At 34.9% G+C, this 27,881-nt stretch overlaps 3 protein-coding genes across 3 annotated transcripts in view; all 3 read left to right on the forward strand.

Moving 5' to 3' along the window:
* Positions 1–2,345: 2,345 nt before the first annotated feature.
* LOC131875529 (xyloglucan endotransglucosylase protein 1-like) lies at positions 2,346–3,741 on the forward strand. Its single transcript, XM_059220111.1, has 4 exons — positions 2,346–2,562; positions 2,674–2,774; positions 2,890–3,083; positions 3,206–3,741. The coding sequence occupies exons 1-4, from the start codon at positions 2,400–2,402 to the stop codon at positions 3,570–3,572; spliced, it is 825 nt and encodes a 274-aa protein (XP_059076094.1). The 5' UTR covers positions 2,346–2,399; the 3' UTR covers positions 3,573–3,741.
* Positions 3,742–19,304: 15,563 nt separating this feature from the next.
* LOC131875530 (xyloglucan endotransglucosylase protein 1-like) lies at positions 19,305–20,712 on the forward strand. The gene is made up of 4 exons (XM_059220112.1): positions 19,305–19,521; positions 19,645–19,745; positions 19,861–20,054; positions 20,177–20,712. Exons 1-4 carry the CDS (start codon positions 19,359–19,361, stop codon positions 20,541–20,543), a joined length of 825 nt encoding a protein of 274 aa, XP_059076095.1. The 5' UTR covers positions 19,305–19,358; the 3' UTR covers positions 20,544–20,712.
* Positions 20,713–27,170: 6,458 nt separating this feature from the next.
* LOC131057090 (biotin synthase, mitochondrial) overlaps positions 27,171–27,881 on the forward strand; it is a 29,126-nt gene continuing 28,415 nt past the window's right edge. The window contains exon 1 of the mRNA XM_057991278.2: positions 27,171–27,638. Within this exon, the coding sequence (XP_057847261.2) occupies positions 27,396–27,638 (243 nt within the window). The 5' untranslated portion in view covers positions 27,171–27,395. The remainder of the gene's footprint in view (positions 27,639–27,881) is intronic.

Consider the following 27,881-nt stretch of genomic DNA (forward strand, 5'->3'; position numbering starts at 1 on the left):
TTCTTCTCTATGGTGTTCTTGTGCAATCTTACACATATCAATGACAATATTATTTTTCCGAGTCAAATAGATCAAATGCAAATTCAATGATTGCTCGTCTCTCTTCATCACTTTTCACATATCTATCTGGAACTTATTGAAGGTGTGTTTTAGCCAATTCTTCAGCACTCTCAACTAGAATAAGAGATCTTCTCCAGTTGGGTGAGCTACCCAAATCAATTGAAACCATTATAGCTCTCTTTTTCAAAGCTGATAAAATATTCAACCTAAGAAATTAGTGTGTATCTTGAAGATACAAGAAACACCTTTTGTGGAAACAGAGGTTCGCTAGTATATTTATAGCAAGTTAGGTGGGCAAAGTTGAAATTTAAACACATAACAATGAGGAATTCTAAAAAACATGTAGTTTAGACACCACAAATTAAATATTTAATTATCGCATGCTCTGTTTAAACAATGCTCAAAATTTCTTACTTACGACATTCTTGAAGATATCATTGGGATTTGTTGCATGCATGCAAATGCTTGAGCTTTAGGTAAGCAAATAATTGTTAGTGCTTGCAATATTCTTGTTAGGTCTTGTAGTTGGACACATTATCTAGGTTGGCCATCCTACTGCGCTAGGGATCAATGGAGATCCGAACTCCCCATCTCACAAGTCCTTTATTGGATCATAGGAATCATAATATTGGAATGCTAGCCCTTATAGTTGACAACTTAACATCGATTCAGCCAGACATTAAAGAAGGAAGTGCCCCCATTTTAGGGGAGCAGGCTCCTTCGACAACTATTCCAACATAAACAAAAGAGACTGCAGGTTCATCACAACAACCAAACCTGGAGGCCTCTCTATTCAAGGCGATCCAGCAACTAAAATCACCATACCCAAAATAAGCCATGCACACTTGGATCTGCCTCTGCGACCCTTTTTTATATAGTTGTTTTGTGGGGAAAATGACAAAATAGAGGAAGCAAACAAATGTTTAAATCGAATATTTCATTGATTTAGCAAACAAAACCCTACTTGCAAGAACAACAAAGAAATGAAACACAAAGAAACCCAACAACTGACAAATCTACAAGGTAGGGTTTCAAGCAAACATACGAATCTCCAAAAGTGCCCATGTTCCCCTATTGTATGGCTCTGCTCAAAGTTGGAAGAATCACTTTGTGAAAAAAAATGTTTTTGCCACTCTTGACCCGGACTTCTCTTTTTATCTCTTTCATTTGTTGTTTCTCTTCATGGAGATGGATAAAGGGGCTAGAATAGTTCACCCTAAATCTGATTTCCATTGACAAAAATCCACCATGCTAGAATCCTTTGAGTTCAAAAACACCACCAAACCAAAATAAAAAGAAACCCAATAACCTATAATCTCCGGGATAGGGTTTGAAGCAGGTATACCTCACAGTCTGCATAGATACATTCTCCAACAAACAACCGCACAGCCCTTGAACGTGGCAAAACGTCTAGGGTTTGAGTCGCTTATGATTCAACTACTTGTCGTCGAGAAGACACACCCAAGCAAGTAGGATGACAAATTTCAAGCAGTAACTGAAGAATTTGCACAATCACATAATTTCTTCCATTGAACCCTAAGATATTAACAAACGCCACCAATCGACATAAATGCCACTGTCAAACTGCTGGAGTCGTACAGTTTCACTGCTAGATAATAAATGATGAAACACATAAAATCAAGTGACTACCCAAACAAAAACATGTCATTGCCTGAAAACGAAGAGTGGTCGGAAAGATGTCGGAAGTCCGATAATTACCAGAACGCTGAAACTTTGAAGAACGCTGAAACTTTGATGGGCAAAAGCCGAGAGGGAGAACCTATCAGCTAAATATAATATTTTATCAATTATTAAACCATTCTTCAAAAAAAGAGAGACATTGGTATACAAAATCTACCGTTACAATTAAATACTATTCCAATAAGTATACCGGCCCACCAAATGGTCCTCCTCATATGTTTGAAGAATATTAAAAAAAACACGCGGTATGTGGCGTTTGACCGCTCCGTGGACAGGTGAGATGTCGACATCCAAGAAACTACATTTTAAGTAGCCTCGGAACTGCACCCACACTTATGGAATACAACTCCTCTTTCATAATCCGCACACCTACGCCAGCTGTTGCATAATGTACACAGCTATGCTAGCTGTACTCAACACTACCCTCTTCCAGCTGGATCTCCGAGTGCAACAAATCCCAAAACCTTTACTCGCTGTAAATACAAAGCGCGCTCCAACTCATCCACTTTAACAACTCTAGGTGAAATTTCTTGCTACTTTCCATTTCTTACCTGACCCTGCCTATATATACAAATTCCATCGATTTCCTTCTGCAATCCAACATTCACATCATCTTGCATTCTTGTCTTCAGTTGTCAATGGACCTCATTCTATGTGTTCTCCTCTTAAGCCTTGCGCTCGCATTCTCCCACCTTGTTTCTGCTAATTTTTACAATGACTTCGATATCACATGGGGAAATGATCGGGCTAAGATACTCGACAATGGCCAACGCTTGCAGCTTACTCTCGATCAGTCCTCAGGTATTTATCTCATATGTTTACTGCATATATATATATATATATATATATATATGATTTTTACGGTATGTTGAATGGATCCTTATCTCCTCTGCCTCTGCTGTATGAAAACAGGTTCAGGGTTCCAATCCAAGAATGAATATCTATTTGGCAAGATTGATATGCAAATCAAGCTGGTGCCTGGTAACTCCGCCGGTACTGTTACTGCATACTATGTAAGTTTGCCCCTTCGATTCACTCTGCACTCCTGAAATGAGTAGTGGGTAGTACTAGTAGTATTGTTGTGGGAAGTTGAGTATGGTCTAATAAAATGGTGATGATCTGCTGCAGCTCTCGTCACAAGGGGATAAACACGATGAAATAGACTTCGAGTTCCTGGGAAATCTGTCTGGAGATCCCTATATCATGCACACCAATGTTTTCTCACAAGGAAAAGGCGGTCGGGAGCAGCAATTCTACCTTTGGTTCGACCCAACAGCAGACTTCCACACTTACTCCCTGCTCTGGAATCCCCAACAAATTATGTAAGTAATGTTAATATAATCCCTGCAACTTCAAATCAGCTATTGAATGTCCTCTCTGGCCTGGCCCTCTACTTTTAACATCATTTTTGTAGTTGATAATGTGTATTTCTGATATTGTGCAGGTTTTCTGTGGATGGAACTCCAGTGAGAGTGTTCAAGAACAGCGAAGATTTGGGCGTCGCATATCCGAAGAATCAAGCGATGAGAATATACTCAAGCCTGTGGAACGCAGACAATTGGGCAACCAGAGGCGGTGCAGTGAAGATCGACTGGAGCAAATCTCCATTTGTGGCGTCTTATGGAAATTTCAAGGCAGAGACATGCTCTGCCTCCTCTGATTGCTCTGTGAATTCATGGTATGGTGCAGAGGCGTTGGAGTCGAGTGAGCAGCAGAAACTTGAATGGGTGCGCGAAAACTACATGATTTACAATTACTGTTCGGACAGTAAAAGGTTTCCACAGGGCTTCCCTGCTGAATGCACTCGCTAGGCATTCGACTGAGTTCGAAGGATTGAGATACAACAAGTTTCACCAAATCCATTAATTCAATTCTTTTATTCATTCATTTTTTGTAGCGATTTTCAAGCCCAAGAGGCTATACTTGTAACTATTAGATCCCGGTCAATTGAATATGTATCTCAATATTCATTTTTTAGCATTTCCAAAGAGTTTCTGTTGGTGTAAATAATTATTCATCATGGATATTATTACACTTACTTAAGTTTACTTAGGATAATGCATTTCATAGTAGTTTGGATATGAGACACTTGGGTGTTTGTGCCACATTGGGATAGTGTGTGTAGGAGAAATTTCACCTCTTATGGTGTTGATCTTGTTATTACACTATCATATCCACTTATTGTGGAGTGATAATTCCACCTTCGGTGGGTGATCCACCTCATGTGGAATATTATATTATTTCTTCTACCTACCCACACCTATTTCCTACCTACCCTTGTTTCTTATTGAGCCACATGTCATGTTTGTGTGCTCATACATATCCCTAGCCTTGCCTATATAAGTAGGCTCATCTACATTGTATGTAACTATTGAACAACAATTATTGATCATTTTCTATTGATGAGAATACAGTTTATTCTTATCCCATATTATGTCTCTTTCATGTACATTTCAATGACTTCTTGATCTTGGCAAAATCCAACATGGTATCAGAGTTATTGGAGTCTCATTGATTCGTCTTGAAGAGGCATTATTGCGACGTTAAGAGGCAGATCTGAGGAGCATTATCATTTGGAGGCGTCCTAGACCAGATCCGACCTCTCCATTGCGTCCGGAAGGCCGTTTCCATGAATTTTGGTTATAAAGTTGGCCTATTTTGGTGAGAAAATTTTTTTCTCCATTTTTGCCTATATCGTACGGATTTCGAAATTTTTTTTAATATTCACAAAAAAAATTTCATTTTTCTGAATTTGTTTTTGAAAAATCAAAAAAATCAAAAAAAAATCAAAAAATTGAAAAGCAAAAAAAAACGAAAAAGAAATCAAAAAAAATCAAAAAAAAATTTTTTGGTTTTTGGGGGGTCCGCAGACCCCCCCCTGTGCCTTTTGTACCAGTTTGCAGGTTAGAAAGCGCGCAACGTACCTGACTGTCCAACGCGCAGAGGCCGTACCGGTACCACCTGACGCCCGCAGCTGCGTCCTCCCTGCCGTGCACGAACCCGGCGCCGGCAGCTCCCCCGTCCACCCTCCGGCGTCCTTGCTCCGCTCGCAGCCGAAGCGCACACAAGCTCTCTCCGCCTCCCGCAGCTCCGGCGCCGCTCCGAGCTCGGGCGACGCTCCCTGCTTGCACCGCCTCCCACCTGCAGGTGCCACGTCACTCGGACACATCAGCGACACCTGGAACAGCCAGCTCGTCCGCCACGCGGACTGCCACGACAGACACATCAGACCCTCCGTACACTCCGTACAGACAATCAGCTTTTTCCGTACTGCCACGCGTCTTCCATACGGACGCCACGTCAACAGACACGTAACCTGCCATATCATCGATTCCGTACAGTACGGAACATCCAGTCAGCTATCCACGCAGTTGTCCGTACGGTACAGACGCTCAGTCAGCCAGGCAGCGAAGTTTTGGCGACGGTCATACGGCCGTCAAATTTAACCCCGTGTTTTGCTGACGTCAGCGCCACATCAGCAGGGTTTGGAAATTTTTTGACCCCCTCTCATTTGCATTTTTGATTTTGCAGTTCAACTTCAAATGGCCGTAACTTGCTCATTTTTGCTCCTTTTTGGGTGCAATTTTTTTTGAAATGGGCTAGAATTTCGTGCTCTCCGCAGTGGTGAAATAATTTTTTGATTTTGATGCACGGATTTTTCAGAAAATGCAGTTTTTGGTGACTGTCCCTGAGTAATCCCAATTTTTGCAACTTCAGAGGCTTCGTTTGGGGTCATCCGACCTCCTTTTTAGGTGCCGTTTTTTTTGAAAGTGCGTATTTTTTCATCTACTTTCACATGATACTATCAGATTGATGTCATTGTAAGTAGAAATTGTACTTTCAGATCTAGGCCTTTTTTTGGCTCTCTTGGTACTTGTATATTTGCTTGAATCTCAGTTAGATTCATTGCACTATTGATTGAAGTCTCTTGTATCTCATTTGAGAAGTTGTAAAATCTGCATCATAAACCCACTTTGCCTTGTTTTGCAAGTGGCTCATTGTAATCGCACTAAGTATAAAGTGCCAAAATCATCACTTTAGGGGGGGTACTTTGATTGATTGGATTTGGGGGGTGTCTCTTGTGCTTTTTTGCTCTTGTGTTCTTTCCTTTTTGCTGCTATGGGTTCTTCTAAGTTTCCTCTCTTAACTCCACATAATTATGCTACTTGGAAAATTGATGCATGGAGTAAACTTATGGAAAAAGGACTCACTCATTACATTGATGGAACTATTGTTGCTCCAGCTGATCCTAAGGCTGATCCAGTTGGTCACTTAGATTGGCTCACTAAAAATATCATGGCAATTGGTACCTTAAGAAAGTATGTATCAAAGGATCTCATTTTTCATATTGAGAAATGCACTCTAATCAAGGATGCTTGGCAAAAGTTTCAAGACTTGTATGGTCAAGTTGATGAGATTAGGGGATATCAAATTGATAGTGATCTCACCATGTTAGATCCCAAGAACTTTGATACTATACAAGATTATGTCACTAAGGCAAATGAGTTGAGGGCACAACTCAAAGATTGTGGCATTGATAAAAAGGATACTCAATTGATATTCAACTTGATAGGGAAGCTTCCACAAGAATATGCAGCATTTGTTTCTAGTTTCCAAACTCATAGGATGACAATGGGTTCAAGCTACAAAATGCCTACATTTGATGCTTTCAATGAAATGTTGATGATGGAACAAACTAAGTTGATAAGCATGGGCATTCTTAAGACTTCTTCTAAGTCTCAAGCATTAGTGGCAAATCAAGGAAACAAAGGAAATCAAGGAAAGGACAACTCAAACAAGAAGAAATGGCAATCAAAGCCTAAGGATAAAGCATCATCTTCTCCACAACAAGGAGATTCATCTTCTTCCAAGAAAGATAATTCACCAAAGAGAGAGAGACCTACTTGTGCTTATTGTAAAAAGATTGGTCATGAGGAACATCGTTGCCATACTAAGAAGATTGATGAGCTCACACATATCATCAAAAAGCATAACATTGATTTGCCTAAAGTCTACAAGAAGGATGATTCATCAACTTCCACTTCCTCACATTCAAAAGGAAAAGGGCAAGCATTCATGGCTTCTACAAGTGGAAAGACTCACTCTTTTGGAACAAGAAAAGGACAAGCTCTATGTGCTACAACAAATCATACTTCAGAGAGATGGCTTCTAGATTCAGGGGCTTCTCATCATATGGCATCTTCACAATCTATGTTCTCTACATTTGAGCCTTGCACCATGCCACAGATTTTGATGGGCAATCATACATACATGGATGTGATTGGGAAAGGATCTATTGACATTGGGGATAACTCCTTCAATGATGTGTTGTGTGTACCCCACTTGACAAACAATCTCCTTTCTATCTATCAAATCACACATGGCGCTACTAAGAGAGTTGTGGAGTTCACACCTGACTCAGTTTTTATTAGAGACATGGAGACTAGAGCTATCATTGCAACTGGGGTGGTTGATCATGCATCTCGGTTATACTCCTTTTCAGATTTTGTTGATGATGATGATTTCACATTTGATGATTCTACACATGATGATCACACTTATTGTGATGATTCAGATTTTGAGGAGAACTTTGGACACTTGCACATGGGGATTCTCACATGTAACCCAGTTCTTGAGTCTTGTACTTCATCTTCTCATATTGATATCTCATCACCTATTGTACCTGATGATCCAGATAGTGCGACAGTTTTGCCTTCATGTGATTCAGTGCAGCAGGATATACATTGTCTTCCAGCTTCAGATTCATGGGATGATTACATGACAAATATTGCAGGTTTGTTTGTGGAATCCTACATTGCAGATTTGGGAGACATCATTGATGACATACATCTTCTCTTTGATGAAGATGATCCTTCTTCGATTGTTGCGAGGGCACACTCTGACCCTCTTGTTCATTCTCTACATGATCATTCTTTCGAGGTTGACATGATTGTGGATACTTATGTACAGCAGTTGGAGGAGGTCTCTTTATGCTTTGAGGAGACACATGAGTCTTTGGACATTGTTCTACATCCATCTCCACTAGATGTTGGAGTTCCTTTTTCAGCAGTATGGCACAGTTTACCATCTTTGGAAGGGGCATCTTTTAGCATCGACATGGGGACACTTGAGCAGTTTTCAGAGATTCCTTTCATCATGAGTTTTCTTCATACATCTTCCCTTCATGATTGGGGAGACTTCATGGATACACCTTTGGTTTTGTTTCTTCCTAAGGGGAGGAATGTTGTTCGACGTTCATGGAGCAGTTTCTTCATACATCGAGCTTCTATCTTTGGTGCAGATTCTTCATTGAGGGATGATCACAGTTTGACTTCTCTTCTTCTCTCGTATGGGGGGGACTATTTCCTCACATGGGGTTTTGTTCCTCACATACTCCTTGAGAGTTCTCTTGTATAGCTTTCATCTCTCTTTTTGGGGGAGGGTTTTTTCCCATTGGGTTTTTCTCTCTTTCCCCACTTTGTGAGAGATTTTATTGCATTGGTTTGCATGCATTTGCATTTGTGCATGGGTACCTAACATGGCCTCGTAGCCGGGACCCATCTTGCATTGCTTAGTTGCATTGTAGACTTAAGTGCATTCCCCTAAGTTGCACTTAAGGGGGGGTGTTGGTGTAAATAATTATTCATCATGGATATTATTACACTTACTTAAGTTTACTTAGGATAATGCATTTCATAGTAGTTTGGATATGAGACACTTGGGTGTTTGTGCCACATTGGGATAGTGTGTGTAGGAGAAATTCCACCTCTTATGGTGTTGATCTTGTTATTACACTATCATATCCACTTATTGTGGAGTGATAATTCCACCTTCGGTGGGTGATCCACCTCATGTGGAATATTATATTATTTCTCCTACCTACCCACACCTATTTCCTACCTACCCTTGTTTCTTATTGAGCCACATGTCATGTTTGTGTGCTCATACATATCCCTAGCCTTGCCTATATAAGTAGGCTCATCTACATTGTATGTAACTATTGAACAACAATTATTGATCATTTTCTATTGATGAGAATACAGTTTATTCTTATCCCATATTATGTCTCTTTCATGTACATTTCAATGACTTCTTGATCTTGGCAAAATCCAACAGTTTCAAATTTCTTTCAACCGTGGACTTTTTTGTGGCTATAGTTAGTAATGATCTTTTCTTTTAACTTTAATTTTAATTCATATCAAAAGAACAATCACCCTATGGTAACTAATAGGGCGATACTATTGTAATTTTTGAACGGTTCTTTTTTAAGTGTTCTTTTGGACAGTTTAGCAGAGTCTAAACTATTATATCTACATGAACACTATCCGATGATGCATTTATCATGCTTGTTGAGCATTAATTGCATTTGGCTTTTAAGAGTTTGTGGCCTATTAGTAATTAAACATGTTTTTTAGGGAATCATTCATAATTAACATTATGATAAATCCTATCTCTACAAATTCTCTTTAAAACCCTACCTTGTTTGATCCTACCTTTCTAAGTGTTCTCATCAGTTATGTGTTTCATCAATTCATTTCCTCTTCGTGGCATGTGTTTGTTTGTCATTTGCATTCCATGGTTCATTTACCCGTCGTTCTCATCTTCCTTTTTCTTTTGAAAATTCTAGGTATGTTTGAAATGGCATAGCCCAAGGTATGCTTATCTATCCATCAAAATTTTAAAATCCAAATAGTTTCCAAAGGGGTATAGTAAGAAAAAGAGATCCAAATAGTTTTCAAAGGGGTATAGTAAGAAAGAGAGTGAACCAAGTACTCATTATATTGTCACTACTTCTATAAAGTTATTTGTTTCATGCCTTGAATTTCTACAAAGTTTACCAAGTTGACTAGACCTATTAATTATGTTCTTTAATAGACTTTACTTAATTCTAACTTGATTAATCTTCTTCCTATTTTCCAATTAGATCTGTCTAGAGGGTTGTACTTGATATTATAATGATAATTCATCCATTAGTTATCTTAGAGTCAATGGAAATCATACACAAATTTATATGGTATTAAATAATATATGACTCAATTAACAATAATATGATTAATTTGAAAGTGTTAATGATGGGAAAACCTTAAGTTAACTACTTCCAATCAAAACATATTTGTATACAAATCCTTTTACTTTGTATAATCAATCTCACAATATGGATATATTCTTTAGTTGTTTGAGTGCCTCACTGCTAATATGACACATATGCATATAAATAGAAACAAGAAGGATCTGATATAATGTTAATTTTTCAACATATCTAGTTACGTAAATTCTTTTGTGGGTATGTCGCATGATAGAGATTTTTTCCTCCCTCTTCTTCGGTGATTTCCTTTTATGATAATGACATACCAAATAACAAATAATATGAATCATTGTACGTGTATGGTCGGATAGTATCTTTATTGACCCAATAAATTCGTATAACATTTTATGATAGATTTTTTGCATGACCATCATTTTCATCAATATAGCTATATACATTATAGAATTTCATTTCAAATGACCAATGCCTATTATGGGTTACATCATCTTTCCTATACAAGTGGGTCTTAAAGTGACGAATATCTTATTCAAATTATCACTTTTTTTTAGTAGATTATTTATGTCATGTGGTATACTATGGCTTGAATAGTTAAAATAAGTATCTTATATGGTACACTAATGTTTGAAATATGTTCATTGGGATAATATTGTCAAAGTAGAGAGAGAACCATATGTCCTTGCTTATGAAATATCATTTTATTTATTAAATATATGTTTATGAATAAGTCATTATACATACGTACACATACACATACACACGCACACGCACACGCACACACACACGCACACACATGCACACACATGCACACACCCATCCACACACACATACACATATAGAGACTTCTAACAAGCTTATTTATAAGTGCTCAAAAAAAAAAAAACATGATTTAAATACTATACATTTTGATGAGAACTGAAGAATCAATGATGAGTTATATGAAAGAAAGACGCGAGGCCTAAAATAAATTGCATTTGGAACCCTTCCTAAGAGAGAAAATTTTGATATTGATGAGCCTCTTGAGGACAATGGATGTCCTTATTTCTCACATACAATTACAAGAGAAGAAAAAAAACAAAAATTTAATTCTTACCCTTCACATGAAGACAAATAAGAATATTTCATTTCTCATTAATCACAAAAGAAAAGCAAGGAAGATTTCATCCTTATCTTCCACAAAAAGCAAATAAACTAATATTTAACAACCTGATTGCTTCATCTTCTAAATATTCTACTACATGCGTTCCAAAACAAAATTCCATTGATAATAAAAAACAAACTACATCCATGGAGTCACATCCAAAAACATTATGTAAAGAAAGATAAAGTACACATTGCACCTATTTCAACAATCTTTACTAAGAGAACACTTTCCTATCACAATGAAAGCCACTTCCTAGAGGGTGTTTACAAAGAACATAATCAAGATGAAGATAATTTGATTGATGATAATCACATATTTGAATCTTGGATTATCCATGCTCAACCCAAATACATTAACTTATTTTCATATGTTATATTGCATATCTCCCACTTGGAGAATATATCCTCTATAGCATTCAACATATTTCTATATTGATGATGGTATGTTTACACATTATATGATCTACATAATTCTCGTGATTGCATCTACCAATTAGTATGCTTGGTTGTATATTTTCAATCACATGATCTTTTCTTGTGATGATTATGTTTTCCTTTATTCTTGTTATGGTTATATCTTATGACTATCACATGTTTTTTGATAACCATGGTTTATCTTATGATTATATCTTATGACTGCCACATATTTATCCTAACCATGGTTATATCTTATTTTAACATGTTAATGATGATTACACTTTATCCATGCTTATCATGATGTCATCTCACACTTATCATGATGATCATCATATACTACCACTACCATGCTCACAACAAACTTTAATTTCTTTAGGTGACAAGCGTTGTGTAACAACAAGGGAACTCTCGCATACCCACCACTATCATTCTACAGGACATCATCTGTGTTACTCTCCCTCTTTCTCTTCCTACCTGTTGTTTTCTTCTGAAAAACATATTGCAGGTACTCTGACTCATCATGTTGCTTTGTTGACACTATTTTCCACATCTGCTCTACTCATTAAAAACACATTCGAGAAGAATATTCCTACAGGTTTCCTTGTTTGTCACGGTAATACACCCGTGGTTCAATTTCAAACCCTATTCCTCCTATTCAATATACACACAAAAATCCATCAGTCAATTTTTTTAGGAGAGGATACATGATAAAAATCAAAGAGGAAGTTGCAGACAAGAAATAAATTCACTTACTTCTATAGAAGTGCAAACATAGTTGCAGTGGGGTATGGAGGAAGAGAAGAAGAGAAAGAGGGATGGGGTATGGAGAGAGAGAGAGAGAGAGAGAGAGAGAGAGAGAGAGAGAGAGAGAGAGAGAGAGAGAGAGAGAGAGAGAGAGAGACCTTGTATGCGTTTGAGAGGGAGAGACAATACACTTACATGTGTATATATATGTTTAATATATTATATATATATACATATATTATATGTATATAAACATATTATATATACAATGTCATATTATACACATATTATATGTATATACACATATTATACATACAATGTCATATTATACACATTATACATAGAATATCATATTATAAAATAGCGCGTACGTGCTGTTTATAGTAAAGGTAGCGCGTACGCGCTATTTATAGGGAAACAAGCGTATATGTGCTGCTTACACTATAAGTACCCCGTACGTGCTTTTGACTGTTTAGGCTTGGAAATAGGCCTGGATGACAAAGCTATGGATTGGAAGTTTGATTTCCCTCCATTTCTCTCATTTTTGACGTGTTTTATTTTATCAACTTGGTTTATCGACTTTGTCATCATCAAGTTTACACTTCATAAAGTGGGTATTTCTAAAATTGCCACCATATTTTCACCCATCTTCTAAGCTTTCTAACCATATAATTTGTTTTCAATTTGAACAACAACAACATATTATTATTGAATTTCTTTTACTAGTGTCTCCATAGTTCTCACAGACATAGGTGCACCATTTTTTGAATAACTTTTGATATACTTATCCAAATTTAAAAAACTTTATACATTGTTGTAGTGCACTTTATTCTTTACAATTTTTTTTAAAAAAATTGTATTTTCGATTTGTTTTGTGCAACTTATGCTTTGTGCACGAACAAGTACCTAATTTTCAGGATGTGCTCGATTGGAAAAATCATTAAAAAAAAAAATACTCAACAAAAAATTACAAAAAAACACACATCTTCTAGTGCTCACTCTTAACTATCTTTCTGCCAAAGGATTTGTCAAAATACTAAATCTAACTATGAATTTTTTGATGCGCACGTCAAACACTATGTTATATTTTTCAAAAAAAATCAGGGTCAGTTTTTTGTGTGCGAAGGATTTGACCCCCTTAATCTTATCCAATTTTGAAAACGTTTAGTAGTTTGGAAACTAGATTTAGAGTAATATAATATTTGTTCTTTGATTATCTTCATATCTTGAGTGGATGACTTTCAAATTTTGCCTCCAAGTTTAGGTTCACCTGATTTCAGAAAAAAAAAAAAAAAAAAAGTGTCCACTTATACCCCCCTTTTTGACCACCATCTTTGTGCACTTACCCTAGAGGCAAAGAGATGGGTGAAGAATTGGCATACGGTTTTGAGGTGGAGTACAAGCAGTTGTTGTTCTGATGGCTACAATGTTTGTGATATTGTGAACAACTCTTTCAATGTTTGTATTTGGATTTGACTATTGTTGTGAGCAATTCCTTCAACATTTAAATGTTTCAATGTTTCTATCTGATACCATAACTTAAATTCTTACATAGACTATACTTTAGCAAAAAGTCATTTAATCTACAGCTATGAACAATTCCATCAACATTTGTATTTGTAAACCGAAAATCAGAAGCTGAAAGTAAATAGAGAAAATATATACTAAATCCATAATGATGAAAACTAAGTGTCTTAAATAGACTGGGATTAATGGAAAAGTTATTTAATCTATTAATTTAGTATATTATTGAAAATTGTTAACTGAATTGATTCCTTGCAACCATTGTGCATTGTCATTCAGTTTTTATATAGTTTTTTAGAAGTGCGTTCCTCTAGCATTAGTACAACAAGGGAAAGAAAAGTGAAATTATATGTTCCCCAATATGCAGTACTTCAATATGGTAACAATTATAGAAGTGAATCCAATAATTAACCGGAAGAGCTTGGCAAAGTTTGAAAACAATATCAGACAATAGTTCTGAATCTTTTTTCCGATTGGTCAATAACTGAGACGGAATGATGGAAATGAGGAGTGGATCGGGGAGAAGCAAAGGAATTTAGACAAGAAGGAAAATCTCAATGAACCTATCTTGTTACAATATAAATCAAATCCTCTATAACTGCTTTGGTTTTTAAAGGATATTTATTGTGTGTTGTATGTTCTTTTGCCTTATTCTTTTGAAACTTTTTAGTTTGTTGCATTTGTTTTTAATCTTAAGTTAGTTTGACAAGTTGCATGACATAAAGGAGTGTATGCATCACAAGTCAGGCATTGAGGATGAGCTTGAATGGTAAGTGTAATGGGCACGGGGAGGACTGAGGTGGCCAATAGACGCACAATGTGATTTCCTTTCCAAAATTTTAATTTGGCCATTAAATTGAAATTTAAATTGAAAGAGTTGGTTTTGAATTTCAAAATTTGAAATAGAGTGTAGATTGAATGCTCTGATTACTTGAAATTTCTTATTCTCCCAACAACATATTTCAAACTTCATCTACCAATGTATTGAACTACGAACTTTTATACTATTATTGCCCACTTTCTAATAGCATAGAAACATTTTTTAAAGCAAATAGCTTTTAGTGTATGGCAATTATAGTTGAACACATTGCGACCATATTTTCATATTAATATCTTGATCTATTACCAAAGATGATAAGGGAAAACATGTGATACAAGTGAAGCAAGCCATGAATACAACTTTTATTTTCCCTAGCTGAGTGCCAACATCGAGGCAATCAGAATACAAAGCTTTCACTACCCTAATCTATGCATAAATTTACCATACTTCTCCTATTTGTTGTATGCATTGACTTATTATACCTCTATTTGCTTTATGCTCCTATTTTCTTTGTGGTTATTTTATTATGTTGTGATCCACTTCCTAGATTTGTGTCTGGACTCTATGTATCTTTGGTAGTCTTGACAGAAGCCTGAACCACAAAACACCAAACCAAAGTTTTAGAATAATAGTGCTTAGCTATATCATCAAAATCATTTGGTAATGCTAATTTCATCAAACAACTTAATAAAAGATTATCTAAAGAAAAAATGATGATATAGAAGTTCCACAATTGTATCACACACTTAAATTGCAGGTATGTTGTGGTCAATTTCTCAATTATTTATGAGAGATGGACTATAATGAAGATAATGATCCATAGATTTATTTTTTATTTTTAATTAATAATTATTAAGATTTCAAATCTCAACTCGCCCCTTAAGGATACCATTGGCGCAACAACAAAAATAAAGATTTCAAATCTAAAAGCTTACTTTTTTCAAGAAAAAATATTTATTAGTATATATATTTCATCAAAAAAAGAAAATATCCATCCAATCTACTTTATCATGTTGTGAACCACTTCCGGTATTGGTGCGTGGATTATTTGGCTTTTTGGTAGCCTTAATAACATCATGAACTTCAGAACACCAGACTAACATTTTAGAATAACAACAGTTGTATCATCAAAACCATTTGACTATGTTGAATTCATCAGACAACATAATACAAGACTATGTATAATTAAAACTTGTCAATTGTATCACTCACATAAACTATAGGTATGTTGTGTTCAAATTGTCAATTGTTAATGAAAGGTTGGTTGTAATGATGATAATGATGAAGTTTTTTTTTTTAAATTAATATTTTGAATCTAATTTTTTTTATAAACAAGTTGAGACTCTTTCAAAAACCACTCTTTTACCTCAATTTAAAAAAAAACCATTAGCAAAAGTTTGATACTACACTACAAAACCCATAGCAAGAGAAAAATAGTGCATGACTTATTATGCCGAGGCACCAATACTTATATTTGAATAAACTTGTGTGGCTCCTCTCATGATAGCAACATATCTCTCTCCTCTCATAATAGCTTTCTCCACCTAGTTCACATATTCTAAGAGATGACAGAGAAAATCAAATGATTGGTCTTAGAAAACCAAACAAACAACATTACAAAATAAGATAAATTATAGCAAAGGATGAAATGAAGTGGTTGTATCCAAGTTGATTTTCATGTGTTTGACAAATACGTTGTAGCCAACATAGTGTTGTACACATAGAAATTTGTTTGTACTAATTACGAACTGCCAAACATTTCACCAAAATAAGGATTCTGACTATCTCAATACATCTTCACTTTATTTACTATTAATATAATTAAAATTAATAATATATTAGTAATAAATATTTCAGATTTAGATGATTTCGACTCACGACAGAATGAGAGTATGTTTTCAGTATATGGAATGAAGGGTTTATTGGCGAAAAGCATTTTAGTATAAGGTTGGAAGAGATTTGGAGACATGGTTTTTCAGATTTGAAGTTCTATGAAAGAATGGTTAAGAAGAATATTTTTTTTATAAATTTAGTGTGAAGGACTGCTTCTAGGGTTCAAAGTTCTCCAGATATCTATTGTCATGTATTTTTTTTTGTCGAGTGCTTGGTCTTGTACTATTTAATATATTTTTTTGGTGGTACCTACTGCTTTTCAATATTTGTGTTGTTGATTCATGTAACAATTTCACCATTATTTGTTAGACTAAATTTAATTGATCTTATCTTTGCAAAAAATGTTTGTTAAATCCTTTCAAAACTCTATCAATGTTTAATAATATTAAATATAGTTAAATAATAATAAAAATAAAAGATAGGATATTAGAGTTGTCTAGAAATGACTCCTCACAATAGATCTCACATTACAGATTGTTAAAACATGAAACAAAAACTTTAGTCTTGTTTCTGAAACAAATTCTTAGTATAGATTTATTTTTAGTCAATAAAGACAGAAATGGAATATCTAGGAAATCTTATTGATTTTATGGAAAATCTATATTATAATACGTGAAAGAATCCCCATTCTTCAGAAGCCTTGGCCATTTTTCTGATCTCTTCTTCTCTATGGTGTTCTTGTGCAATCTCACACATATCAATGACAATATTATTTTTCTGAGTCAAATAGATCAAATGCAAATTCAATGATTGCTCGTCTCTCATCATCACTGTTCACATATCTATCTGGAACTTATTGAAGGTGTGTTTTAGCCAATTCTTCAGCACTCTCAACTAGAATAAGAGATCTTCTCCAGTTGGGTGACTTGTTGAAATCAATTGAAACCATTATACCTCTCTTTTTCAAAGCTGATAAAATATTCAACCTAAGAAATTAGTGTGTATCTTGAAGATACAAGAAACACCTTTTGTAGAAACAAAGATTCGCTAGTATATTTATAGCAAGTTAGGTGGGCAAAGTTGAAATTTAAACACATACCATATAGTTTAGACACCACAAATTAAATATTTAATTATCGCATGCTCTGTTTAAACAATGCTCAAAATTTCTTACTTACGACATTCTTGAAGATATCATTGGGATTTGTTACATGCATGCAAATGCTTAAGCTTTAGGTAAGCAAATAATTGTTAGTGCTTGCAATATTCTTGTTAGGTCTTGTAGTTGGACACATTATCTGGGTTGGACATCCTACCGTGCCAGGGATCAATGGGGATCCCAACTCCCTGTCTCACAAGTCCTTTATTGGCTCATAGGAATCACAATATTGGAATGCTAGCCCTTATAGCTGACAACTTATCATCGATTCAGACAAACATTAAAGAAGGAAGCGCCCCCATTTCAGGGGAGCGGACTCCTTCAACAACTATTCTAACAGAAACAAAAGAGACTGCAGGTTCAACACAACAACCAAACCTGGAGGCCTCTCTATTCAAGGCGATCCAACAACTAAAATCACCATACCCAAAACAAGCCATGCACACTTGGATCTATCTCTGTGACCCTTTTCTATATAGTTGTTTCATGGGGAAAATGACAAAATAGAGAAAGCAAACCAATGTTTAAATCGAATATTTCATTGATTTAGAAAATAAAACCCTACTTGCAAGAACAACAAAGAAATGAAACACAAAGAAACCCAACAACCGACAAATCTACAAGGTAGGGTTTCAAGCAAACATACGAATCTCCAAAAGTGCCCATGTTCCCCTGATGTACGGCTCTGCTCAAAGTTGGAAGAATCACTTTGTGAAAATTTATGTTTTTTGTCACTCTTGACCCAGACTTCTCTTTTTATCTCTTGCATTCGTTGTTTCTCCTCATGGCGATGGATAAAGGGGCTAGAATAGTTCACCCTAAATCCTATTTCTGTTAACAAAATGCCACCATGCTAGAATCCTTAGAGTTCAAAAACATCACCAAACCAAAATAAAAAGAAACCCAATAACCTACAATCTTCGGGATAGGGTTTGAAGCAGGCATACCTCAATGTCTGCATAGATACATTCTCCAACAAACAACCACACAACCCTTGAACGTGGCAAAACATCTAGGGTTTGAGTTGCTTATGATTGAACTACTTGTCACCAGGAAGACACACCCAAGCAAGTAGGATGACAAATTTCAGGCAGTAACTAAAGAATTTGCACAATCACATAATTTCTTTCACTGAACCCTAAGATATTAACAAACACCACCAATCGACATAAATGTCACTGTCAAACTGTTGGAGTCGTACAGTTTCACTGCTAGATAATAAATGATAAAACACATAAAATCAAGTGACTACCCAAACAAAAACATGTCATTGTTTGAAAATGAAGAATGGTCGGAAAGATGTCAGAAGTCCGATAATTACCAGAACGCTGACACTTTGATGGACAAAAGCCCAAACAGAGAACCTATCAGCTAAATATAATATTCTATCAATTATTAAACCATTCTTCAAAAAAAAGAGAGACATTGGTATACAAAATCTACCGTTACAATTAAATACTATTCCAATAAGTATACCAGCGTCCTCCTCACATGTTTGAAGAATATTAAAAAAACACGCGGTATGTGGCGTTTGACCGCTTTGTGGACAGGGGAGATGTCGACATCCAAGAAACTACATTTTAAGTAGCCTCGGAACTGCACCCACACTTATGGAATACAACTCCTCTTTCATAATCCGCACACCTACGCCAGCTGTTGCATAATGTACACAGCTATGCTAGCTGTACTCAACACTACCCTCTTCCAGCTGGATCTCCGAGTGCAACGAATCCCAAAACCTTTACTCGCTGTAAATACAAAGCGCGCTCCAACTCATCCACTTTAACAACTCTAGGTGAAATTTCTTGCTACTTTCCATTTCTTACCTGACCCTGCCTATATATACAAATTCCATCGATTTCCTTCTGCAATCCAACATTCACATCATCTTGCATTCTTGTCTTCAGTTGTCAATGGACCTCATTCTATGTGTTCTCCTCTTAAGCCTTGCGCTCGCATTCTCCCACCTTGTTTCTGCTAATTTTTACAATGACTTCGATATCACATGGGGAAATGATCGGGCTAAGATACTCGACAATGGCCAACGCTTGCAGCTTACTCTCGATCAGTCCTCAGGTATTTATCTCATATGTTTACTGCATATATATATATATATATATATATATATATATATATATATGATTTTTACGGTATGTTGAATGGATCCTTATCTCCTCTGCCTCTGCTGTATGAAAACAGGTTCAGGGTTCCAATCCAAGAATGAATATCTATTTGGCAAGATTGATATGCAAATCAAGCTGGTGCCTGGTAACTCCGCCGGTACTGTTACTGCATACTATGTAAGTTTGCCCCTTCGATTCACTCTGCACTCCTGAAATGAGTAGTGGGTAGTACTAGTAGTATTGTTGTGGGAAGTTGAGTATGGTCTAATAAAATGGTGATGATCTGCTGCAGCTCTCGTCACAAGGGGATAAACACGATGAAATAGACTTCGAGTTCCTGGGAAATCTGTCTGGAGATCCCTATATCATGCACACCAATGTTTTCTCACAAGGAAAAGGCGGTCGGGAGCAGCAATTCTACCTTTGGTTCGACCCAACAGCAGACTTCCACACTTACTCCCTGCTCTGGAATCCCCAACAAATTATGTAAGTAATGTTAATATAATCCCTGCAACTTCAAATCAGCTATTGAATGTCCTCTCTGGCCTGGCCCTCTACTTTTAACATCATTTTTGTAGTTGATAATGTGTATTTCTGATATTGTGCAGGTTTTCTGTGGATGGAACTCCAGTGAGAGTGTTCAAGAACAGCGAAGATTTGGGCGTCGCATATCCGAAGAATCAAGCGATGAGAATATACTCAAGCCTGTGGAACGCAGACAATTGGGCAACCAGAGGCGGTGCAGTGAAGATCGACTGGAGCAAATCTCCATTTGTGGCGTCTTATGGAAATTTCAAGGCAGAGACATGCTCTGCCTCCTCTGATTGCTCTGTGAATTCATGGTATGGTGCAGAGGCGTTGGAGTCGAGTGAGCAGCAGAAACTTGAATGGGTGCGCGAAAACTACATGATTTACAATTACTGTTCGGACAGTAAAAGGTTTCCACAGGGCTTCCCTGCTGAATGCACTCGCTAGGCATTCGACTGAGTTCGAAGGATTGAGATACAACAAGTTTCACCAAATCCATTAATTCAATTCTTTTATTCATTCATTTTTTGTAGCGATTTTCAAGCCCAAGAGGCTATACTTGTAACTATTAGATCCCGGTCAATTGAATATGTATCTCAATATTCATTTTTTAGCATTTCCAAAGAGTTTCAAATTTCTTTCAACCGTGCTTTTTTATACCTGTAGTTAGTAATGATCTTTTCCTTTTAACTTTAATTTTAAGTCATCAAAAGAACAATCACCCTATGGTAACTAATAGGGCGATACTGGTGTAAGTTTTGAACGGTTCTTTTTTAAGTGTGCTTTTGGACAGTTCAGCAAAGTGTAACTATTATATCTACATCTTTGATACTCATAATCTTGTTTACGATAAAATTTCGGTGAACATTCAATAAGCTAATTAGGAGATAGCTTAGGAGATTGAGATGCACAAAGGATCCAAAACTATTTGGATTCTCTCTTCTACTATTACCTACTTAAAAAGAACACACAATTCATAATTCATTAGAAGTTTTTAATTTTTAATGTTAAGATTTTTAGTGTAAATAAGATATGATATATAAAGATTTCTAATCTCATTTATTAGAGGAAAATTGTCATTTTAAAATAGAATTTTTTAATGCGATATGTGTTAGGTAATAGTTCAATAACATTCATAGTGGACAAGAGTTAATGAAATGTCATTTTACATATATGTGTACAATATATGTTATGTGCACATATACATATATGTCAACAAGTATATGTGCATATGTATGTGTGTATGTGTTCATAGATTTCAATTAAGTCAAAATTGAAAAAAATAACAAAATATTCATTTAATGTGATTAGTTTTCATGAGAAGATGTTCGTTCGATCAAAAGCTATGATAGAAGGCAATTTAAAATCTTTTTGGCGCTAAGTTTCGCATAATCAAGCTCTAATTTGATTGTTTAATTTCTTGGTTGGGTAATTGAAGAGTTTGTATTTAATCTCCAACCTTTTAATTGTTATTGTTAATTATCAAATTCTATTTCAAAAAAATCAAATAAAAGTTTCAGTTATTAAAAGAAAGCGGGGAATAGATGAGTGTCAACTAATTTGGTGAAATATCACATAAGATAGTGTTGCCAATCCAAAATAATCGTGAAAACATAAAGTTTTTAAAAGAATAAAGAATGCTATTAGAAGAGAAGTTTTTAATGCTAGATTCAAGTGTGAATAAGATATGACATTGTGAGGATTTGTAATGCTATTTATTGGAGGAAAACGTAGATTTAAAATACATATTTTTAATGCATATGTGTTGGGGAATAGTTTCTATTCAATAGCACTTATATTGGAATGTCAGTGGAAGATCCCAAAAGAGGGAAATAAAAAGTGAGGTCTCCTTCTATAACACCTTGTAAGGTTATTATTGGATGTTTAAAAACACGTGTAGAGAGAAGTGTTCAGCCAAGCTAGAGGATGGTGATGTGAGAAGAATATAATTGTTGTATCTTGCATCCAAACATTATTTTGTTCTTTCCTTGACAAAGTGGGGTGGAGGGATGGGGGGGAGTTCCCCACTCCCCATATTTTTTATTCCCCTTTCTTGTTTGTTCTTGTCTTGGTCCTTTTTGGTTTTTGTTTTCTTAATCTTGTTGTTTGTTTCTTTTTTAATATTTGGTGTTCATCATTTTGATATGTCGAATGCATTAGCCCCAATCCTCAATCTCTCTCTTCACCTCATTAGCCTTGTCATTGTGAGCATCATTGTTCTTCATTTTAATATGCTAAAGACAAAAACCCTAATCCCTAATTTACTCGATGATGATGATGATGATGATGATGTATTTTCACCTCAAGTCATGATCACTATCTGATGATGCATTTATCATGCTTGTCGGGCATTAATTGCATTTGGTATGTAGGAGTTTGTGGCCTATTAGTAATTAAATATATTTTTTAGGGAATCATCCATAATTAAGATTATGATACATCCTATCTCTCTACAAATTCTCTTTAAAACCCTACCTCATTCGATCCTACCTTTCTAAGTGTTCTCATTAGTTATGTGTTTCATCAATTCATTTCCTCTTTGTGGCATGTGTTTGTTTGTCATTTGCATTACATGGTTCACTTACCTGTTCGTTCCCATCTTCCTTTTTCTTTTGAAAATTCTAGGTATGTTTGAAAGCCCAAGGTATGCCTACCTATCCATCAAAAATTTAAAATCCAAATAGTTTTCAAAGGGGTATAGTAAGAAAGAGAGTGAACCAAGTACTCATTATATTGCCACTACTTCTAAAGTTATTTGTTTCATGCCTTGAATTTCTACAAAGTTTACCAAGTTGACTAGACCTATTAATTATGTTTTTAATAGACTTTACTCAATTATAACTTGATTAATCTTCTTCCTACTTTCCAATTAGATCTGTCTAGAGGGTTGTACTTGGTATTATAATGATATTTCATCCATTAGTTATCTTAGAGTCAGTGGAAATCATACACAAATTTATATGGTATTAAATAATATATGACTCAATTAACAATAATATAATTAATTTGAAAGTGTTAATGATGGGGAAAACCTTAAGTTAACTACTTCCAATCAAAACATAAATTTATACAAATCCTTTTACTTTGTATAATCAATCTCACAATATGGATATATTCCTTAGTTGTTTGAGTGCCTCACTGCTAATATGACACATATGCATATAAATAGAAACAAGAAGGATCTGATATAATGTTATTTGTCCAACATTTAGTTATATAAATTCTTTTTTGGGTATGTTGCATGATAGAGATTTTCTCATCCCTCTTCTTTGGTGATTTCCTTTTATGATAATGACATACCAAATAACAAATAATATGAATCATTGTACATGTATGGTCAGATAGTATCTTTATTGACCCAATAAATTCGTATAGCATTTTATGATAGATTTTTTACATGGCCATCATTTTCATCAATATAGCTATATACATTATAGAATTTCATTTCAAATGACCAATGCCTATTATGGGTTACATCATCTTTCTTATACAAGTGGGTCTTAAAGTGACGAATATCTTATTCAAAGTATCACTTTTTTTTAGGAGATTCTTTATGTCATGTGGTATACTATGGCTTGAATAGCTAAAATAAGTACCTTATATGGTACACAAATGTTTGAAATATGTTCATTGGGATAATATTGTCAAAGTAGAGAGAGAACCATATGTCCTTGCTTATGAAATGTCATTTTATTTATTAAATATATGTTTATGAATAAGTCATTACACATATGTACACATACACATGCACATGCACGCACACACACACATGAACACACATGCACACACACACACACATGAACACACATGCACACACACATACACATGCACATACATATACACATACACATACACATACACATACACGTACATGTACACGTACACATACACATACACATACACATACACATACACATACACATACACATACACATACACATACACATACACATACACATACACATATAGAGACTTCTAACAAGCTTTTTTATAAGTGCTCAGGAAAAAAAAACATGAATTAAATACTATACATTTTGATGAGAACTGAAGAATCAATGATGAGTTATATGACAACAAGAGGTGAGGCCTAAAATAAATTGCATTTGGAACCCTTCCTAAGAGAGAAAATTTTGATATTGATGAGCCTCTTGAGGAAAATGAATGTCCTTATTTCTCACATGCAATTACAAGAGAAGAAAAAAAAAATTTAATTCTTACCCTTCACATGAAGACAAATAAGAAGATTTCATTTCTCATCCTTCACAAAAAGAAAAGAAAGGAAGATTTCATGCTTATCCTCCAGGAAAGAAAATAGATTAATATTTAACAACTTGATTGCTTCATCTTCTAAATACTCTACTAGATGTGTTCCAAAACAAAATTCCATTGATAATAAAAAATAAACTACAATGGAGTCACATCCAAAAAGACAAGAACATTATGTAAAGAAAGATAAAGCACACATTGTACCTATTTCAACAATCTTTACTAGGGAAACACTTTCCTATTACAATGAAAGCCACTTACTAGAGGGTGTTTACAAAGAACATAATCAAGATGACAATAATTTGATTGATGATAATCACATATTTGAATCTTGGAGTATCCATGCTCAACCCAAATACATTAGCTTATTTTCATATGTTGTATTGCATATCTCCCACTTGGAGAATATATCCTCTATAACATTCAACATATTTCTATATTGATGATGGTATGTTTACACATTATATGATCTATATACTTCTCATGATGACATCTACCACCAATTAGTATGCTTGGTTGTATATTTTCAGTCACATGATCTTTTCTTGTGATGATCATGTTTTCCTTTATTCTTGTTATGGTTATATCTTATGACTATCACATGTTTTTGCTAACCATGGTTTATCCTATGATTATATCTTATGACTACCACATGTTTATCCTAACCATGGTTATATCTTATTTTAACATGCTAATGATGATTGTACACTTTATACATGCTTATCATGATGTCATCTCACACTTATTTACTAGACCTAACATTCATTGTTACTTTCACTTGATTTATGAACCAAATTAGGGATACCATGTTCCTATCATTATTTATTTTATCATGATTTTTGCAACTTTCAAGGCTTACCTCATTTACATATCTTTTCTCCTTTCTTCTAAGTTTATTGGATTATTTGCATGCAAATTTTTTAAGGGGGGGAATATAAGGTTAGTAACATTCCTTTCATGAGTATGGTTGTAGTAGCCAATGTACAATTAAGGCCATTTCATATGGTATCACATTGCTTTTGTTACTCCAAACAATACTTATTAATTCTTTTGACCTAGGTTGTATAATATTGCAATCTTCTCACTTCTTTCTTTTGGTCATAGATAACTCATACCTATTTTAAATACTTATCAAATGCTCCTCATTAAGTTTTTTATTTTTTCTAGTTTTCTAAGACGAAACACTCATCACAAGGTGGATGTACCAAAAAGTGGTATTGATATCCATATCCGTATCATTTTCTAGGTTGAGATATTTTCTTTCATATCTATTAGTTTTCTTACTTTGACAAGAATATTAATAGTAGTTCATATGCAAGTCAAAGTTAGGACAAAATATAATGGTGAAAATTGCATACATGCACATTTTCCATTTATTTTGGGCTTATTGTGACTTAATTATTAAATATATGCAATGACTAGTGTCAATGTGACATGATTTATACATAAAACTTCTCATATAACTTCATCCTTACTTGATTCCATCTACACTCGCTCCTAGTTCCCATTCCCTAACCTTCATTCACCCATCCTCCACTTAAGTTCAAATCCATAATTTGCAAGATTGACCTAGGTCAATCATGTGATTTACAAAAAGGAAGCATAAATTCAAAATTTAAGTTTAAAAATAGACTTGCATCGACACCTTCCAAAGTAATTGTTGTGTGTTGAATTAATGTATGAAACATTTTAGTTGCACCTTGCATAGTTGTATTTAAGGACTATCTCTAATCCATTTGAAGACACATAAGAGATCTCATTCCTACTTCTATATTTAGTATCATAGAGCATCATTACTGCATTATTTGCTTACACCGACATGCAGGGCATACTATGCATGCCTTATTGTCTTCCATATTTATTAAAAGCCATTAAATTAGTGTTACTAGGGGTGTGACAAAAAGAGAATAAATTATTGCCTAGTAAACTCCCCAAATGTGTTCCTAAACACCATTAATCGGCTAATACAAATCACAAACACCAAAACAAACTTTAAAAACATATATAAGAAGTTGGTAGAGTTGAAATCTATATACTAAAGTTGAAAGTTGTGGGCTAAGTTAAAATGCACAATCACAAAGATTGTTTCTACAATTGTAGAAGTGAACTAAACAAACTTATAATAATCCTCTAGATTCTAAGGCATTCATTTGATTAAGCTTAATTTTTCTTCACATGAACAAATCACCTCTAAACATCCATCACAACATACCTACATTAAATTTTCAAATAAATACACTTATTTTATTTCCATATATTCATTTTAATATATCTATATTCATTTTAATATATCTAAATTAATTAATTTAATTAATCTAAAGTGTTATTTATTTTCCCTTTGTTGTCTTGAAGGACATTGACATGATATAGATCTCAATTAGATTTGTCATCTTTAAAGACATTGACATGAAAGTTTTTATTGACATTCATGAAACCAACCAATCTATAGAAATCAAAGATTGAAATTGAAACCATCCAAAACACATGACAACCCCACCATTGATTTCTTGTCGATTTCTAACTTTTTGTTGATTTTACTTCTTCTATTATAAATTTTGTCACATAACTTTATCAATTTTTTCCATCTTCTCCTATTCAAACTAAATCATTAAAAAGCTAACTTATAACATATTTATATAATTATACCGAATATTCTCATATATCTTACATTCCATAATGTAATGTCACTCTACCTCCATGCAGACACATCCTTTCCATCGACCCCTCAACAAATTAAGGAATTGAATTCATGGTCGTTGGGAAAGCTCATCTACCACCCACACACACAATTCGCAGCTAAGCAAAACACGACAACACTAGGTACAATCAAATAACAACAAATGCAGATTTCTCTCATTACAAACAAATTACAAACTCTCCGGACAGGGATTTAATGACATTTAGCCTCTCATTACACTACTTCGGGAGCTCCGGAAAACAGGAGCTCTTCGTTTTCTCTTTTACTCTTTTTTTCTGCAGGTCAACGGATCGATCCTCGGGGCTGCCGGCAGTTGCAGCAGAAAATAAAAGATAATGGCTCTGATAAAGGCAATTCTGAAGTTCCAGTCCACGACTTCAGTACTATGTCGCAGTACATCAACAATTGCATGCGCTAATAGTAATACTTCTTCTTCTTTTTCTCCATTGTTAAATTTTTCATCTGCAGCTAGCATTGAGGCAGAGAAAGCCGTCACAAATGGCCCAAGATATGACTGGACAAGGCCACAGATTCAGTCGGTTTATGATTCTCCCCTCATGGACCTGCTTTTCCATGGAGTAAGTTTTTCTTATCGTTTCGTTTTTACCATTTCAGCCCGCATGTGGATCAGGCACATTGGATTAGTATTTAATGCTATTAGGTTATCAAGCTCAATCTTAAAGTTTAAATGTTGTTTCAGTTTTCCTTGATACTCGAATCTGTTTACCTACACCAAAGTATCAAATGTCGTCGGTTCTAGAACCGGTTTTCTTGTAAATTGAAATTTACACCAAAATACCGTTCAATGTTTGGGTGAGACA

This window comes from Cryptomeria japonica, chromosome 4 (genome assembly GCF_030272615.1).
Source record: "Cryptomeria japonica chromosome 4, Sugi_1.0, whole genome shotgun sequence".
NCBI lineage: Eukaryota > Viridiplantae > Streptophyta > Pinopsida > Cupressales > Cupressaceae > Cryptomeria > Cryptomeria japonica.